Source organism: Colius striatus, chromosome 6 (genome assembly GCF_028858725.1).
Source record: "Colius striatus isolate bColStr4 chromosome 6, bColStr4.1.hap1, whole genome shotgun sequence".
In the NCBI taxonomy this organism is placed as follows: Eukaryota; Metazoa; Chordata; class Aves; order Coliiformes; family Coliidae; genus Colius; species Colius striatus.
Window position 1 is genome coordinate 18890591 of NC_084764.1, and position 16850 is coordinate 18907440.

At 38.2% G+C, this 16850-nt stretch overlaps 1 protein-coding gene across 5 annotated transcripts in view; it reads left to right on the forward strand.

Annotated features, from left to right (window-relative positions):
• The window catches only part of NPAS3 (neuronal PAS domain protein 3), a 620517-nt gene that overhangs the window by 579297 nt on the left and 24370 nt on the right, over positions 1–16850 (forward strand). For all 5 annotated transcript variants that reach the window (XM_061997548.1, XM_061997549.1, XM_061997550.1 and 2 more), the window contains one exon: positions 11210–11403. In XM_061997548.1, coding sequence (XP_061853532.1) covers positions 11210–11403 — 194 coding nt within the window. The remainder of the gene's footprint in view (positions 1–11209; positions 11404–16850) is intronic.

Below are 16850 nucleotides of genomic sequence, written 5' to 3' on the forward strand. Positions count from 1 at the left end.
TATGAATGCCAAAAGCTTACCAAAGAGCATGCCTGTACTGGAAGGATACCCAAGAGAAATGCCATTAAATGCTTGCCTAGTGTGATGCTCTTCCTTATTCAACCATAGTGACACATTGACAATGTCAATCTAGACAGGCCTTCGTTTTGACCTGCTACAGCTGCTCTTTAGGAACACACAGTTGCTTCTCTGGCAGAACTGTCATGGTGTGTCCTAGCCATCTCCTACAGCCAGAGTCTCTGTAAAGCCACTTTAATGCTTGGAGCTTGCAGTTTGAATGCCAGCTATTTTCTTTATCAGGACTATGTGAGACTTATTTAAAACCGTTCTAATATAATGCTAAGCCAAGTCAGAGAACTACTGAGACTAGATGTTGGTAGACATGCCAGAAGACATGTCTCTCATCCTATGATCATTCCTTTTTGCCATCTGGATGTGGAGGCATTACTAGCCACCTGCAGCAGCTTTTCTGAAATTCACAGTTGTATTTTTCATAAAGCCAGCTCATATATTTTATTCTACATTTTCCCTAAACTGAAAATTTGTAGTTTAGATTCATATAAGTTTCATTGATAGGAGGAAGATAAAAGCATATTAATTAGTTATTGTGGGAACATAATCTTTTTTATCCATCTCTGCCTTTGCTTTTTCCACAGTTGTGGTGTTCTGCAGGAAAGCTTACACGTTCTGTTGTCGAAGAGCTTTCAGTGCAATGTATGTTTATGTACAGACAGAAAAAATTGAGCCATGCTAGGGGAAACTATGCAAGCATTAAAATAAACAAAATGATTGCTTCTCATTGTAAGAGCCTTTACCAGGCACCATTAGCACAAGCAGAGGAGCCTTAATGTTAATGACATTCAAATAGAGTTCTCGGTATTTTTCACAGTGTGTCTCTACTTCACTATGAGAAAAAATCAGACCTTTCCACCCATTTAGCCACAAAATAAGGGGGAGTGAATATGACTTTTCTTGACTACTTTCGGAACAAATTCTGGAGTTGCAGCCCCAGGTGGGGAGCTTGAGTGTAACATAAATATTACTGTCTTAATCAAGGCTAATTTAAGGAATCCATTTTTGTCTATACAGACAACAGTATTTTCTACATTTTTTCTTTGTGTGTAGGAAAAATGCATTAATATCAGATATTTTGTTTTATCTAGCCTTTGCTCACTGTGCAGAGAATCACCTAAGGTAATTGTTGGACTGCTAAGAACTACATCAAATAGAACAGTGGGGAGGAAAAAAAAACACACCAACAAAAACAAAAGCGCTTCATTTCCCTCTCCAAAGATAAAAATAAAGTCACTACATCTGAAGAATACTTATTGTTGGTTGTCTTTAGTGCAATAAGATTTGGTTGCCCTGACATAAAAGATTTGGTATAGCTTTTTATAAAAACACTTTTCCATTCTTTCTGTCTTAGAATGATGTAGTCAATTTCCACCAGCCCCATACTCAGAGAAACTGCATTGGAACTGATACAAAGAAAGTCCTTTTTGAGGTTTAATTTTTACTACTGGCAGGAGCACCAGAATTCTGGAATAGTGAGCTCTGCAAGAGTTTGCTCATGGGCAGGGGTGACAATTCCTTTATTAGAACCCTGCACACTTCAATAGCTAAATGCTTTCAACTTTCTTTAAGTAGTATTAAGGAAAAAATATCCTCAAGGCATTATTTTTTAAGGGGACTTCAAACATTCCAAGAAGGAAAAAAATGCAACGCATTTGAACACCAAGGGATTTGCAGTGGGAAATCTGTTAAAGTGGAGCTAGGTTTTGAATTTCTAGGTTAAATAAGTATTGGCCATAAATCAGTGATGCAGATTGTCAAAAATTTTGAGGCATTCCTGATTTCTACCTTGAATCAGAAGTAGCCAGATTCTATAATAGATCATTTAGAATTTAGCTAGTTATGTTAGCAAGATTTTAAATTAACTCTGTTTCATTTATTCCTCCAAATTCAACATACAAAATCCATTATAACATTTGCCAGGAGAATAAGAAAATCACGTGTTCTTAATCTGTTCTGCTATATGGACTTAATTTTGCAATAACTCAATATTGAACATTTTAGGGTTTATATTTAAAAGCAGATGTGAAGCAAGCAAATATACAAGGGTAAATCTGCTCATCTTGAATCCTTCTGCAAATGGTCTGCTCTGGAGGTCATATCAAAGAGATTCTTTTTTCAGCTTAAACCTGTCTTTTCTAAATAGATACCAACCTGATCTCATTTAATGCATTGATGTCTGGTTTCTTAGTCATTATGTTTGCTGTATTACATATCAAAAGGACTCTCGAGAAATTCCCCCGAATTGATAATTCCAATTTCTTATGTATAGCTACTCTGTATTCACTCTGAGGACAGCTGTATTGTATGCTAAACCACGAATTGTAAAAATTGATCTCTTTGTACATACGTTTGTATTAAATTGAGATACTTTATTTTTTCCTGTTTGTTGCCACACATGGGTTCCTGGTGTCAGTTTGTATTTGGCTGTTTGCACATATTAAAGTTTTGCTACTGCTTATGATGTTCTTGCCAAGAGCACTCTTGCAGCAATCTGCACTAGAACAGTCTTTGTGCCAATTACTTCAAAAAGTATTTGTTATAAAACCAATTTTTATGGCTGCTTTCTCAGGTTGCAGTGTGGTGATTTCATTTAATTTCTTCTTTTTCCATTTTTTTAATGTTGATGATCTTCAAATGCTTCTATATTTTGAATTATGAAAAAATAATGCAGTGCTGATAGATTGAGTTGTTAATAAGATATCTTTAAAAGGAAAAAAGTTCAAAGGTATTGAAATAAAACCTGGCATGTAGAATTACTAATACTGCATGTATTTAAAGAGTACTATTTAATAGTAGAATGTTTGGAGCTCTTACTGTGGGGGCTGATTATGAAAAAAGCAACCTTTGCAATTACATAAAACAAAATAAGTGAAAAAGTGTAATGAGTGATGACTCAACACTATTTCTTAAGCTTGTATTATGGGCCTGATTTCAGGAGTCTCAGCTCTGCAATGTCTTTTATTTAGGGAAAGACAGCTTGCTAATCCATTGCAATTATTAAAACAACATGGGAAGACATGATAACATTTTATAATAGAAATATGCTTTTGAATGGAGGGTCTTGATCAAGCAGCTTTTACTACCATGATGAATGCCAATGCAAGACTAGACCTCAGAATTATAACATGAGAGCCATCATAGTGATAAATATATATGTGTGCATACACAGTGCAAGACACTCTACTATGCCATACTAAACAATGGCTACTGATTTATTACCCCAAATAATAAAATGGAAATGCTGTTATGTAACAGAATAAAACAGTACCCATAACTTGAAGGTCTAAAAATATTATTTTAAAGGATCTAAAATGTTGATAGCAAGTACATTTTTATTAATTATTCTTGAGCAACCTCTGGTCTGCTGTTCATTTCCCATGCTATTAAGATTTGATAACTCTTGACAAGCAACCTATTGTACACACTTGAAAATGGTTTTTTTGGGTTTATTTAAATGGCAGCTTTAGGAATTGTTTACCATACATAAGTCTAACTTTACTCCCACAGAGAAGATAAAGTTTGTTCTTTAAGTAACCCTAACGTAGTCACATCCAGATCAAGAAGCTTAATATGATAGATGTAACCTGTCTCATGTCAGGTTATTGTTTTGTCTTCACTCTTTTGGGAGCAGAAAGCTGTCCCCATTCCCTTCCCCTTAGTTTATTATGTAATGAGAGGCAAGTGGGAGATGCATCTTGAGGTGGCAGAACAAGCAGCTTTTTACACGAGTGTTCGAAACATAAACTTTTATGCAGAAGAGCAGCTGTTCCCTTTGGTGTACTTTGGTGTAAAGTTACTGTGGCTGTTGTGCTTGCTGCTGGTCCTAACATATCTCACGTGCAATAAATAGTACTGTACTCAGAGGTTGAGCAAGAATTATGAACTGAGCCTGTCAAGCCAAGGTGTTTCTCATGTGATGCTCATCTTTAAGGACCCAATGAGTTTGACATTTCATAAGGATACATTTTTTTAGCTCCTTAGGATTAGCCTAAATTCCGTCTCTGACCTTTTTAAGCAGCAAAACAGCTTTTGAATCTTATTGTTTGGAGAGAGTGATATCAGAGGAAAGACGGCAAAAGCCTAGAGTGTCTACAAAAACTAGTATTGACTTTTTAACAATAAAATCCAGCCTAAGACCAAATATACTGCTTAAATGTAAGTACCATTTCCATTTTCTGACTGTGTTCTGCAACCGTATTTGAGGGGATTTGAAATGTACTTGTAGATGGAAAAGAGGCTATTGACCTTGAAACTATGTATGTGTTAGGAATAACATTCATGCTCCTTGAAATCTGATTTGTATTGTTTGAATGAGTACTCAAGACCACAACTCTTAGCAGTGGTTCAGGTAGCATTCAGTGCATAACTGAGTTAAAACTGACTGCATTTTACTTACAAAGCTGTTTCTCAGGAGTCATAATTACTGCATAGTCTCTTTTTGTTTTTTTTTTAATCCACCATGGTTCAGAATGACTGACTGACAGCTACACTACTAGTTTCCATTTTTCTGGTGTGGACTAGATATAATAGTACAAGGTTTGTGTCTCGAAGCAATATCTTTTATTAGGTGGACTAGTATAGTCAGGTAAAAAAAAAAGCAAACAATAGGTTTTTCAGCAAACAAGCACTTTTTCAAGACTAAAAACTGAAGCAGCAAACTTCTGAATCAAATAAGAATTAAGAACAATTCCTATAAATAGACACATTATTCTGTTATGTGTCTGAAAGAGTAGATGATACTTATGAAGTTTGAGATGGTGATATTAAGCAAATATCCTCATCAGAAAGCTCAAGCAGTGTGGCTTGGATAAGTGGACAGTGAGGTGGATCGAGAGCTGGCTGAATGACAGAGCCCAGAGGGTGGTGATCAATGGCACAGAGTCGAGTTGGAGGCCTGTGGCCAGTGGAGTTCCACAGGGATCAGTTCTGGGGCCAGTCTTGTTCAACATCTTCATCAACAACCTGGATGAGGGGACAGAGTGTACCCTCAGCAAGTTGGCTGATGACACTAAACTGGGAGGACTGGCTGATTCCCCAGAAGGCTGTGCTGCCATTCAGCGGGATCTCGACCAGCTTGAGAGTTGGGCAGAGAGGAACCTCATGAGGTTCAACAAGGACAAGTGCAGAGTCCTCCATCTGGGAAGGAACAACCCCACGTACCAGTACAGGCTGGGGGTCAAACTGCTGGAGAGCAGCTCTGCAGAGAGAGACCTGGGAGCCCTGATTGATAATAAGCTAAATATGAGTCAGCAATGTGCCCTCATGGCCAAGAAGGCCAATGGCATCCTGGGATGCATCAAGAAGAGTGTGGCCAACAGGTAAAGGGAGGTTCTTCTCCCTCTCTACTCTGCCCTGGTGAGGCCTCATCTAGAGTATTGTGTCCAGTTCTGGGCTCCTCAGCTCAAGAGGGACAAGAAAGTGCTGGAGAGAGTCCAGAACAGGGCCACCAAGATGATCAGGGGACTGGAACATCTTTCATACGAGGAAAGGCTGCGGGAACTGGGGCTGTTTAGTCTGGAGGAGACTGAGGAGAGATCTTATTAACATTTATAAATATCTAAATGGTGGATGTCAGGAGGTTGGAGCATCCCTTTTTTCTATAATAGCTAGCAACAGGACAAAGGGTAATGGGATGAAGGTGGAACACAAAAAGTTCCACTTAAACATAAGGAAAAACTATTTTACTGTGCAGATGACGGTGCAGTGGAACAGGCTGTCCAGAGGGGTTGTGAAGTCTCCTTCCTTGGAGGTCTTCAAGATCAGCCTGGACATGTTCCTATGCGATTTGATCTAGGTGAACCTGCTTCTGCAGGGGGGTTGGACTGGATGATCTCTAAAGGTCCCTTCCAACCCCTACCATTCTATGATTCTGTGAAAAAGATGATGATTATTTCATTAGGGGAAAAGATATAGTAAATCTAACATTGATACCACAGGAACATACATCTACAAACTTTATCTTTCACAACTCCATTATCTGAGATGTGATTGATCAGGCTTCCAGATGTGCAGGAATCCCCAAGAGTGACCACTAAGTATGTGCATGCTACTTTACATGGGCCATGCTGCAAGTTCAATGTGTGTTAACTGTACACTTGATGGAGAATTAATCTATGTTAGTTAGATGCATCAATCTTGCTGCATATGTGGAGTGAACCAATATCTTGCAGCTGTGATTTGTATTGTATCGCTCCTTTTCAACACCAAAATCTCATGCTCCATGAGATCTCCTATTAGGAATACTGAAGTGTTTGTAGACATACAGTAAGTCTGAGAGTAAGGTATGCAAGTATTAGTGGAACTGCAAACACAGGACCTTACTGGACCTTTCTGAACCCCGATGAATGCTAAGTCTAAGCAAGTGATGTATTTTCCTAAAGCTTTCCTGAAGACTGGGAAAGCAAGCTTTGGATGGGACTGTGGGACCCCCGAAATAAATGGCTTCTGACCATAAGAAAACATAAGCAAATAGAAATGTTATAGTGAATACAGTGGGGTACAGGGAGGAAAGAAGAGAAAAGAATGAAGAGATAAAGAATTCTATACTGATGTTTAGGATGACAGGCATGGATATATTTTGAGGTCAGAAAAACAGAAACTTTAAGATATTACTGTGTAAACTCCTGATATGACAGATTACACTTTTCTTTGAAAAGTCCAGAGGAAAGTCTCTTTCCAAATGTTCCATCTTACCTTAGAAATCACCGGAAACCATATAAGAACCCTTTACCTTATGGACTGTTAAAAGACATGTTTTGAGATACATTTGGGTGTTAATTTTGGAAGTACAGAATAACATCTTTGTGAGAACATAATAAATATGTACAAATATGTTATATTTCCGTTACAGTTACAGTTGTTTCTGTAAAAAGGGATAAATCTATGTGTGAATTGTTCAAAAAACAGCTAAATAAGTATCTAGGTGCACAATTAGGACATTTTCAGATGTGACTGTCTTCTCAAAACTTGGATGTAAGCAGTAATTTTAATGCTTCAAATTTTGTATCCCATTAAGAGAAATGAGTTGGAGGGAGCACTTCTGCCAGTGCTGTGGTTTTAGTCTCGTAATAAATTGGCATAGTGATTTACCCAGAGAACAAAAGAAACACTTTACAACTTTCTTTCTAATGAAAGTTTAAGTTCTGAAGAACACAGAGACATCTGAAAGGTGAAATTCACAGATTTTTCATGCTTGCAGGTTTTTATAGCCTCTGGTAATGCATGTCCTTACTCTGACATCACATGTATGTGAAAAAATGAATGTTATATTTAAAGATGTCTTTTGACAAAGAAAGTATTTCCATCTCCGGAGGTGAGATTTAGCTTTAAAGGATGATGAGCAGGTTCCAGATGTGTTTTTCAATTGCTGGACTTTCCTTTCCTTAAGTATTGGCAGAGGGAAGGTTTTATCAAGGTCTTTGTGATGTGCTTGTTTATAAACGGTAGTCAGTAGAGCACATCTAAGTGCTTATCACTAACAGATGTCTAGAGAGAGCATATGGCAAGGGAAAGAAATATATATTTGTCCAAGCAGTGTGGCTTGTTAACACTCCCACACTCATAAACTGTGTTTACATGTGCTTACAATATTTTGCAAATCCCTTTCCTAATCAGCTAAAAATAAAAGCCAAACAGTAATTTTTTTTCCAATATTGGAATGTCAGGCAAAGTTGATTTAGAATTTTTTTTAACAAAGCAATTACACAGTATAGGTTATTTTTACAGTATATATTTTGCTCCAGAGTGTCATCTTTACAGCAGCCTATGTGTTATTTTCACTTCACAGTTTTAAAAGTTTCATTGTTATAGAATGCTTCTTGGTTCACCCACCCATCTATCCAAGTATAGCTATTATACAGCTAGGTTACACTACAAGCAATAACACAGATCAGAATGACCTGTGCTAAATCCTGGTCCAGATCAGGTCACACAGTTTATTTTGACCATAAGATTTCCCTCTGCTCCTATAGGATAAAGTCATCATGAAATTACAAAACCTGCCAATAAACAGTTTGTAAACAGGAAACTGAACTTTAATCAGTTAACTCGGTACAGCTCCTATTAGATAAAACAGGAGTCTTGCTACTAATTTCGTTTAGGTGGCAGATGGAGAAGTGCTGGGCAAATCTGTACAGCTTTGAATATACAAAGTTTTCTGTAATCAGGAAATTCATTCACCCACCTTTTCATAATGGATAGAACACTGTATCACTGTCTTCTCTTGCTGTGACGTCTAATTGTCTAATTCATATAACATTATTGGAAAGAAGAAAATTATAATTTAAAGATGGATTTGGACCGCTGCATACTTTTCAGAAGAAAGCATTTCTAAATAAAACCACAGAAGAGCTATATTTTTGATTTCTGGAATATTCATATTCAACTTTTGCTAAATATTTAGATTTGGATCCAAGTACTGTCCTTCATGAAACAATTTATTCTTGCAATTTAGCTTCGTCAAAGTCATAATACTGCTTTAGGATATGATAGACTAATGCTGTGGGATTGAATTATAAAGAGATTAACTTTAGCTACTGGAGATAATTGACCCTTTAATTCCTATCACCCTTAATCCCAGTTCAAATGACCCACTGTTAAAAGTGGCAATACTCACAAGCTAGACAAGGTCATGATGGCTAGAATTGTTTTTTGCTACAAATTTGATTTCCCACTTGGTGCATTTGACTAATGTTGTCATAGAAAGGGATTTCAGGCATGGAAATACAGTTTCTTTAAAGGTATACAGACACTGGGACTGATGGATAGCTTGCTGTACGTTTCCCAGTGTACAGAGTCAGAATGCAATTGAGTGTTGATCCTTAAAATTTTAATTGACATGGGGATTTAGAGCACATTTTAGTCCATGATACAGCTAGGAACAGGCTAAATAATTTGAATCAGAAGCCAAGCCTCTAGAAATTCAATAATGTTAATATATGGTGGGTCTAGCAGGTTTGGAACTATCTCTTGGAGTAATCCTACATCTGAGACGTATTTCAAAGAAGGAATCAGAAAAAGTGAGGTACTGGCTGACTAGAGAGTTGTTAAAAAATAAATCATGTTGACATTTAGTTGCAAATGACATGGAGGTTTCAAAAAAATAAAGGAAGAGATAACTGGATTTTAAGTATGATATGTCTTAAAAATTCCCTCAAGTGACAGTGCCAACTTCAAACATATTAGCATAAGGACTTTTATGAAAAATAACAGAACAACAATACTTTTGCATAGCACGTTCAGTATAAGATTATTTTTCACATTATTACTAGTTATCCATCAGCATTTTTCCAAGCATTTACAGATTTGAGTTTTTGCAGTAGGCTGAAACTGCATGATAAAAAGGGACAGATAATGATGAAAAGCAGATGTATATGCAAGTTTAGCTAGAAGGAGCAAAATATACTATTACTGCCCCTCCTGTGAAGTTAATCCTTTTTCTTTTAGCCATTTCTTCATTAGTTAATGAGATCTTGAGAAAAAAAGAAAAAAACTGTGTTCAAAATGGTGGTTTTGCATCCTTGCCTTTAGGAACTTTTTCAAATATTCATAGAATAGTTTGCTTTTAGAAGGTGTATTAAGTGTGAGTTTCAGCAATAATTACTTCAAATGTGTGTGGTCAGAAGCCTGAAACTCAAATGGACAAACACAGCAGCTAATCCCTTTCCTCATTCAGATTCACCATACTGGCTGGATTCAAAATGTTAAATAGTGGAGAAAGAAGATATTTTAATTTTTGCATTAAAAAAAAAAAAAAACAAAAAAAACCAAAAAAAACCCAAATAAACCACCAAACTTCGAGGCTTAGATCACAGATCTGCTAGCATGAATTAGATTTTAATTTGGATGCACTTTATGGTTTGCAATCTTATTAATGAAAGATTTTCTTCTCTCTCACTTTCTATTAACAATCAATCTCAGATCAGAATCAAAGAGTTTGGCTGCTGTCTTTTGAGATGAGCATCAGTGCACTTATAACAACATCCCATCTCGGTCACATCCTCCAATCCACCTGATATCAACTAACATAACTGTTTACCTCTGAGTAGTGAGGCTGGGATCACAGTGAAAGAGGCCCTCATCTCCTGGGAACCTTCTCTTTATGTTGATGTTGTAACACAACTTCTGAGGGTGAAAGTCTGGGGGAGACAATTTTTATGGCTCTCTTATCCATGAGTACAGGAACTGGAGTTTCTGTTTTCAGTTTAGTATCTGGCATCAGTGCTGCCTTTATATTGGTTTTTTTTTTGGGGGGGGGGAATCAATCAATCAAACAAACAAAAAAACACAACACTTTATCTACAGAACTCCTGAAGGAGTGAAACTGGAAGTAGTGGATCATTCTCTTCACAGAGTTTCAACTTACTCTATTTCAGGCAGCATTCTTAGATTTTCACTCTCCAGGGATGCAATTGGTTTTCCTGGGCATCTTCTGGTGTTATCTTGTGAACAGGGAAAGAAACCATCTGCCCCTAGAGCTCTCCATGCGTACATAGTGTTCTAGGAAAAGGCATTATATGTCTACCAGCTCTGAAAAAGCTTGCCTTGGATGCAAGAAGACCATCCTGCAGTTGAGCTCATTGATCACTTCTAGGCTGTCACTTCTCAAACTGCCAGCCACAAAGAAGTAGTTCAAGGCTATGAGCAGTGTTTCCATGGTGTAAGTGACTAGCAATTCAATTTAATCCATTCTGGAAAAATTTCAAAACTACTGATCTTTTTGTGTCATATTCAATTTCCAAATGTAAGAAATTTATTATTTTATGAATGTCTACCTTCATTATTTCCATTTGATCCCCCTTTCTCTTTTAATTTCTAATTTGTTTTTTTCTTCTTTCTTCCTGTAACAACACCACAACAAAAATCAATACCACAGGAGTTCTGAGGTTTTTATTTGATGCATGTAAAGCATTTGCCTGTTATGTTCTTATCTTCTTTTTTGCCATGAGGAGATATAGGACACGTTGACAGCCAATATTAATAAGCTTAACACTAACACTGGCAGTTACTTAGTACAATTTTTGTCTGTGTTAAGTGGTCTGTAGGGAATAGTAATGCTATCCTTTAAAAAAAAAACCTGATTACATAGTTGCATTCAGAATTCATTGGGGTTTCTTTTATTGTTTTTATTTTCCAGGTGATTCATATAACAGGCCGGTTACGTCTGAGAGTGTCACTGTCCCACGGACGGACGGTACCCAGCCAAATCATGGGACTTGTTGTCGTTGCTCATGCTTTGCCACCTCCTACAATTAATGAAGTCAGGATTGACTGCCACATGTTTGTCACTCGTGTGAATATGGACCTCAATATCATTTACTGTGAAAATAGGTACAGCATTTAGCTCCTTTTTCTTTGTTTTAGCTCTGTGTATTCTTTGTTCCATGCACTTGGCAAAAAATTTTGAAATTTGTGACTCCCACAAAGTCATCCTGGTGTTGTATGAGAGCATTGCATTCACTCTCATCACCATCACCTTCATTTTCATTGCACTCTGAGAGGATAAAGGCAAATTAAAAACTATAGTTTGCATGATATCTTGCTGGAATAGCGGAGGATAGACTGGGAAAGATTCCTCTAAGCTTTCCCTTGTTTTTACAATCTCTTGACGTCCTTCTGAGAGGCAAGATTTGAGACTAGACAGACATTGATCTGACCTGTGTGGTTGTCGTTATGCTCCCCTGTCCTCTTCTGCACAAGTCTTTCTGTCTGAAGTTTTAAAGTTTTACATTTTTGAACTAATTTACAGATTACAGCATATCATGCTCAGCATTTAACAGAACAGAAGCACAGATGGCCTAGAAAGTAAGCTAGAGAGGTGGGATCTGTTGCAGTAAGAGGTGGGAAAACTGTAGAATAAAATTGGTTAAGGGCATACTGGGAAAGACAGCAGTGCAATGGGAACAGGTGATGAGTTGGTTGAGGAGGGGGCTATGTTTAATGTGATAGTGACAAGAGATCTGTGAAGGTGGAAAGTAAGAATTAAATTCAGCTGTCTACTGCCTGGGGGCTGGGTAGCATCAGGGGCTCCCCACAGGGGTCTGTCGGGACAGGGCCTTGCAGCCAGGGCCCATCCCACCATCCCAGAAGGGAGCAGGGCAGCTGGGGGCACCAAGGCAGCCTCAGCCTCAGGCACTAGGCACCTTCTTGGGGTCAGGGATGAGCTGAAGCTAGGATACAGGCTGGGCCCAGCTCAGTGGAGCCTGTGGCTAGGCCAGGCAGGGCTATGGGGGCCTAGAGACTAGCCCTGCTGCGGCATGGCTGAGGCAGGGGCAGATGGCCCCGGAGACTGACTCGGGGTGTGCATGAGAGAAGCCCCAGGAGAATGAAATGGGATCCTGGACTGTAGGCAGAGTGCAGAAAGGCCCAAGGGGCTGGTCAAGTCCATTTTAGGTTTATTTGTGCCCAAAAGGTCCTGAAAAAAAAAAAAAACAAACTAGGGAATGGATGTTTAGAGCAGAGTGAAGATATCTAAGAAGGAAGAGATAAGTAATAAAGAAGTTTGGGTCCGTTTATGGAAGTCTGAAGTGTAAGTCCATCTAGACACTATGCTGGTGGACCTGCTTTAGCAGGGGATTTGGACTAGATGATCTCTAGAGGTCTGTTCCAAAACCCTACCATTCTGTGATTCTGTGTTTGGGGGAAAGATTGGAAAATAAGAAAAAAGGCAATGCAGCCAGAGGAAATTTTGTTAAGAGGACCTGTCAGCAAAAAGTGGAACAAACAAGATGACTAATGCAAGCCTTTAATGTGATATCAGCCGTGGTATATTATAAGTTAAGAGTGGAAACTCTCTGATATGAGCAATCTTATGATAGCTCAATCATAATGGCATACCTATGATCAGGATAACACATCAATATAAACTTTTATAAAAAAGGATAAACTCAAATGCTTTGTTGAATCAGGGCCTTAAACAATTTTAAATGATCTTGAATTTCACTTATGAGGTTATCTTTGCTGTTATGTAGCTGAACTGTCACAATAACATTAATAATATTATGTGGCTATCGGAGAGAACACTTCATCTAAAATTCCAAAGCATTATCTAAAAGTGAATATATTAGTCTTACTATTAAGCTTGGAAAAAATGATCTGTAAAAAGTGGCTTGCACAAGATCACAAAGAAACCTGGTGACAGTATTTCAGTTTTTGCCTGTGACTCTACTCAATGTGCATCTAGATTCTGTATAATCTGGCAGCTGTGAAAGAGCTCTGGAGATTAGCAGTAGGATCTGGAAGAAACCTTTTCCCTTATTCTTTGCTTTGACTGTGACCTGTCTAGGTAGTAATGGAAAGGTGCTACTACTTCAGAGCTCTTCAATGGCCTCTGTGAAATGAGTTGCTAGTATCTATCCAGTTCCTAACGAACAGAATTCCTTCTAATAAAATCACCTGCACTTACTGTTGCCTTCATTGGCAGTCTCAATAAAAAAGCAAGGAATCAAATAGATGTGAAATATTAACTGTTGAGTCAGGTCAAGTATTATATGAATTTGTGGGCCATGTTATAAAGATTTATACTTTCTCTGCCATCAGTTTGGCATTTTTATTAGCCCTAAATTGTATATGTTTTTTTTAATTAAACATTTTTCTCTATCTTTCCCTTTACGTTAATGTAGCAATGAAACTTTCAAATGCCTGAGAGGATTTTGCTGAAAAACGTAAAATGTATCAGATGTGGAGTGCTGGTTGGTAATCACATAGAGATGCTAACGTGGTAATCTATGGTAAACCAGCTGACCTGCAAGCAAGTGTTGAGATTACTAATGTTTATAATTTGTTTAGGTAAAGGCAACATTATAAAGCAACTTGTCCTTGTTTGTGATGGATTTTATCTTATATACTAGGGTGGAATGCATATGATGGTACTTGAATTTATGTTGTAATAATTCTGGTTTAATCTCCTGTGCCAGTGTTAAAAATAGTTTGTAAAAAGAATTTCAAACAGAAGAAACTCTTCTGCTGGGGATGGGAGTTGAATGTTCTCCAACTCAAAGAAGCTGGGATATCTCTTAAGGGACTTTAGAAACTGAGATAAGTATCCCATCCTGAATATATGGGCTTGACTCCTGGCACTTGCAGGCAGCTGGGAAATTCTTTGTGGTGCCACAGTAAAGCAAGCACAACACTGATGAGAACAGAGAAAAATAGATCCATGCTGGGGAAGCTCTAAGCACTATTTATGGAACAATGGGGAGTTACTGGCAGCTGCAGGGAGTATGGAGCAGAAGCCATACTACTTAACTGAAATGAATGTTCACAGTGGACTGTTGGACCAACAGGGCTGAGATCAAGAGTACTCCTAGTTTTCCAAGTGGTTGCCTGCTTGCAACAGCAGGGAGCAGGAGTGACATTACTCAAGTCTTTGGGTGCATCTTATTACTTTCCTCTGAATTAAGATATCTGTATCAGATTTCTGGACTCAGTGCAAAAACTACTAATTAGCTTTTCTTTGGGACAAGATCTGTTGGCTAGTACACTGGCTATTTCTAACAATTAATATCTTGTTCTGAGAATGTTAAACGGGCATGTAAACTCTTGTTCACCTGAAATGTGGTGTGTTAATCTATGTCTGTTCTCTAAATGTGGGATTCATGTCATCTAAACTTCACCTATTCTAAAATAGTCTAGAATTTTATTAGTCAGTGGAGTAAGAAAAGCACCTACAGAGGGCAAATCATCTTAGATGGTGATAACTAAAAGCAAAGTAAAAGAGACTGCTGCTAGAATACAGCCTCAGTCTATGTATTTTCAGTGTCATCTGCTAGTGATTGGAGACCACTGGAGAGATTTTATAGCCCAGTTTCATGTGGACTGCTCTAGCCATTTCTGCTAATATATGCCCCAAAGAAATCAACCTAGTGAATATGATGTTTTCCAAATGCAACTGATTTGACCTATTGGCCATGACAGTGTTTGCCAATAGTTCCTTCAGATATGCAGAAACAGTGTAGTATAGAGAGACTCAAGCCTACAAATGTGTGCATAATTTGGTCCTAATTCAACAAAATACTCTACCATATACCTCACTTAAATTTCAGTCATGTTAACAACTCTGTAAGTAAGTAGGACCACTGACCTGCTCAAATGTAAGCCCATTCTTGTGTTTTACAGGATCAGGTCTGTGTATTCAGCGGAAATGAGTCCCTACCCATCAACCTGTTCCTTTATGTCATCAAAGGGCTTGGGAGTGACAAGATCTCTCTCCTAACTTTTACTCTAAGATATTCTATAATATTTCTTTCTTTTCTCCATGTGAATTATTTATTTTCCATCTCTGATACCTTTGATATAAGCATGAGTGTCCTACTTGATGTCATTTCTTCTGCTTCTGCTTTGATGTTATTGATTGCCAGTGATCATCACTTACAGCTGGGTAGTCTTTCTGTTTCTACTTCTGCTTTATTAATTAAAAAAAAAATCCTATGACCTTCATATGTCTATTTGAAACACTATTTTCTTAATATCACAAAATCATGGTTGGGAAAGACCTTTAAGATCATAAGTCCAACCATAAACCTAAGACAGTCAAGCCTATGACTAAACCATGTCCCCAAGTGCCACATCTACATGTCTTTTAAATACCTCCATGGATGGTGACGTAACCACTTCCCTGGGCAGCCTGTTCCAATGCTCAACAACCCTTTCAATGAAGAAGTTTTTCCTAATATCCTATCTAAACCTTCCCTGGCACAACCTTAAATCTAAAGGGTTGTGAATATGCTCCCACAGTTGCCTTGTTGTGTTCGTTTTATCTGTGAAGACTTTACACAAGCATACTGCTGCAGAGAAAAAAAATACAGCTGAGTTAAATTTACATGGGAGGGGAAGCAGAATGGTCATCTTCTGTGTTAACTCTATGTACTGTAGCACTCGCAGCCAGGGTACATCACAGGGCAGTGGTCTACCTGAAGATTGCCCCTTTCTATTAGGCTGGGCAGGGTCAGATTTCATCTCCTCAATTCTGAAGCAGAGCCACCACCTAACAGAAAACATGGAGTTCTTGGCCCAGAGACAGCAAAATGTGCCAGTGAGGAGAGTGTAGACATGGGAAGAGCAGAGACTGGAGTTCTGATTCCTGTTCCATGGACTGCTCATATACTTAGTTTAGTATGAAATATACAGTCCAGGGGACAGGAACCTTTAAATCTCAAACTCTCTTCCTTTTGGTAAGGTTTCTTATCACTAGGCAGAGATCCCAGATCCTTTGTTTCCCAGCCCATAATTTACTGTGCGACCAAAGTGGAGGAACTCAGCAGGTGAGATGGGAAGTTTCACTACCACTGTTACAGACTTGTCTTTATCCTTTTGAATCATGTCCTCTATGTAAAGGTAGGAGAGTTGCTTTTCAATTGTGGTTTGCAATAAACATTATACGGGTATCTCCAGATAGGTATCCCACAGTTGGTTGAGTGCTGCAACTGCTAGGCAATTGTTTGAAAGTGCATATCCTTCAACATGCTCTCATGAATGTAGGAGAAAACTGTTGTGTTTTGTGCTAAACTTGATTTGACATTTTTTTGCCAGCAAATTTGAGTCTACCTTCTTTACCTGTGACATTTTTTGTGTTTGTTTGGGTTTCTTAAATAGAGACAAATCAGTAGTGATGCTGTGGTGCTCTCTAATGCTTCCATTCTCCTTCAGTCTTTCCAGTCTATGCATTCTCCCCACCTCAGACATCCAGGCAAACACAATTCTGTTAGTCAATGCCTCAGTGTCCGTGCTCACTGAATCTCTGAGAACCCCTCAGACCTGCACAGTTTGGTTTCTAGTTT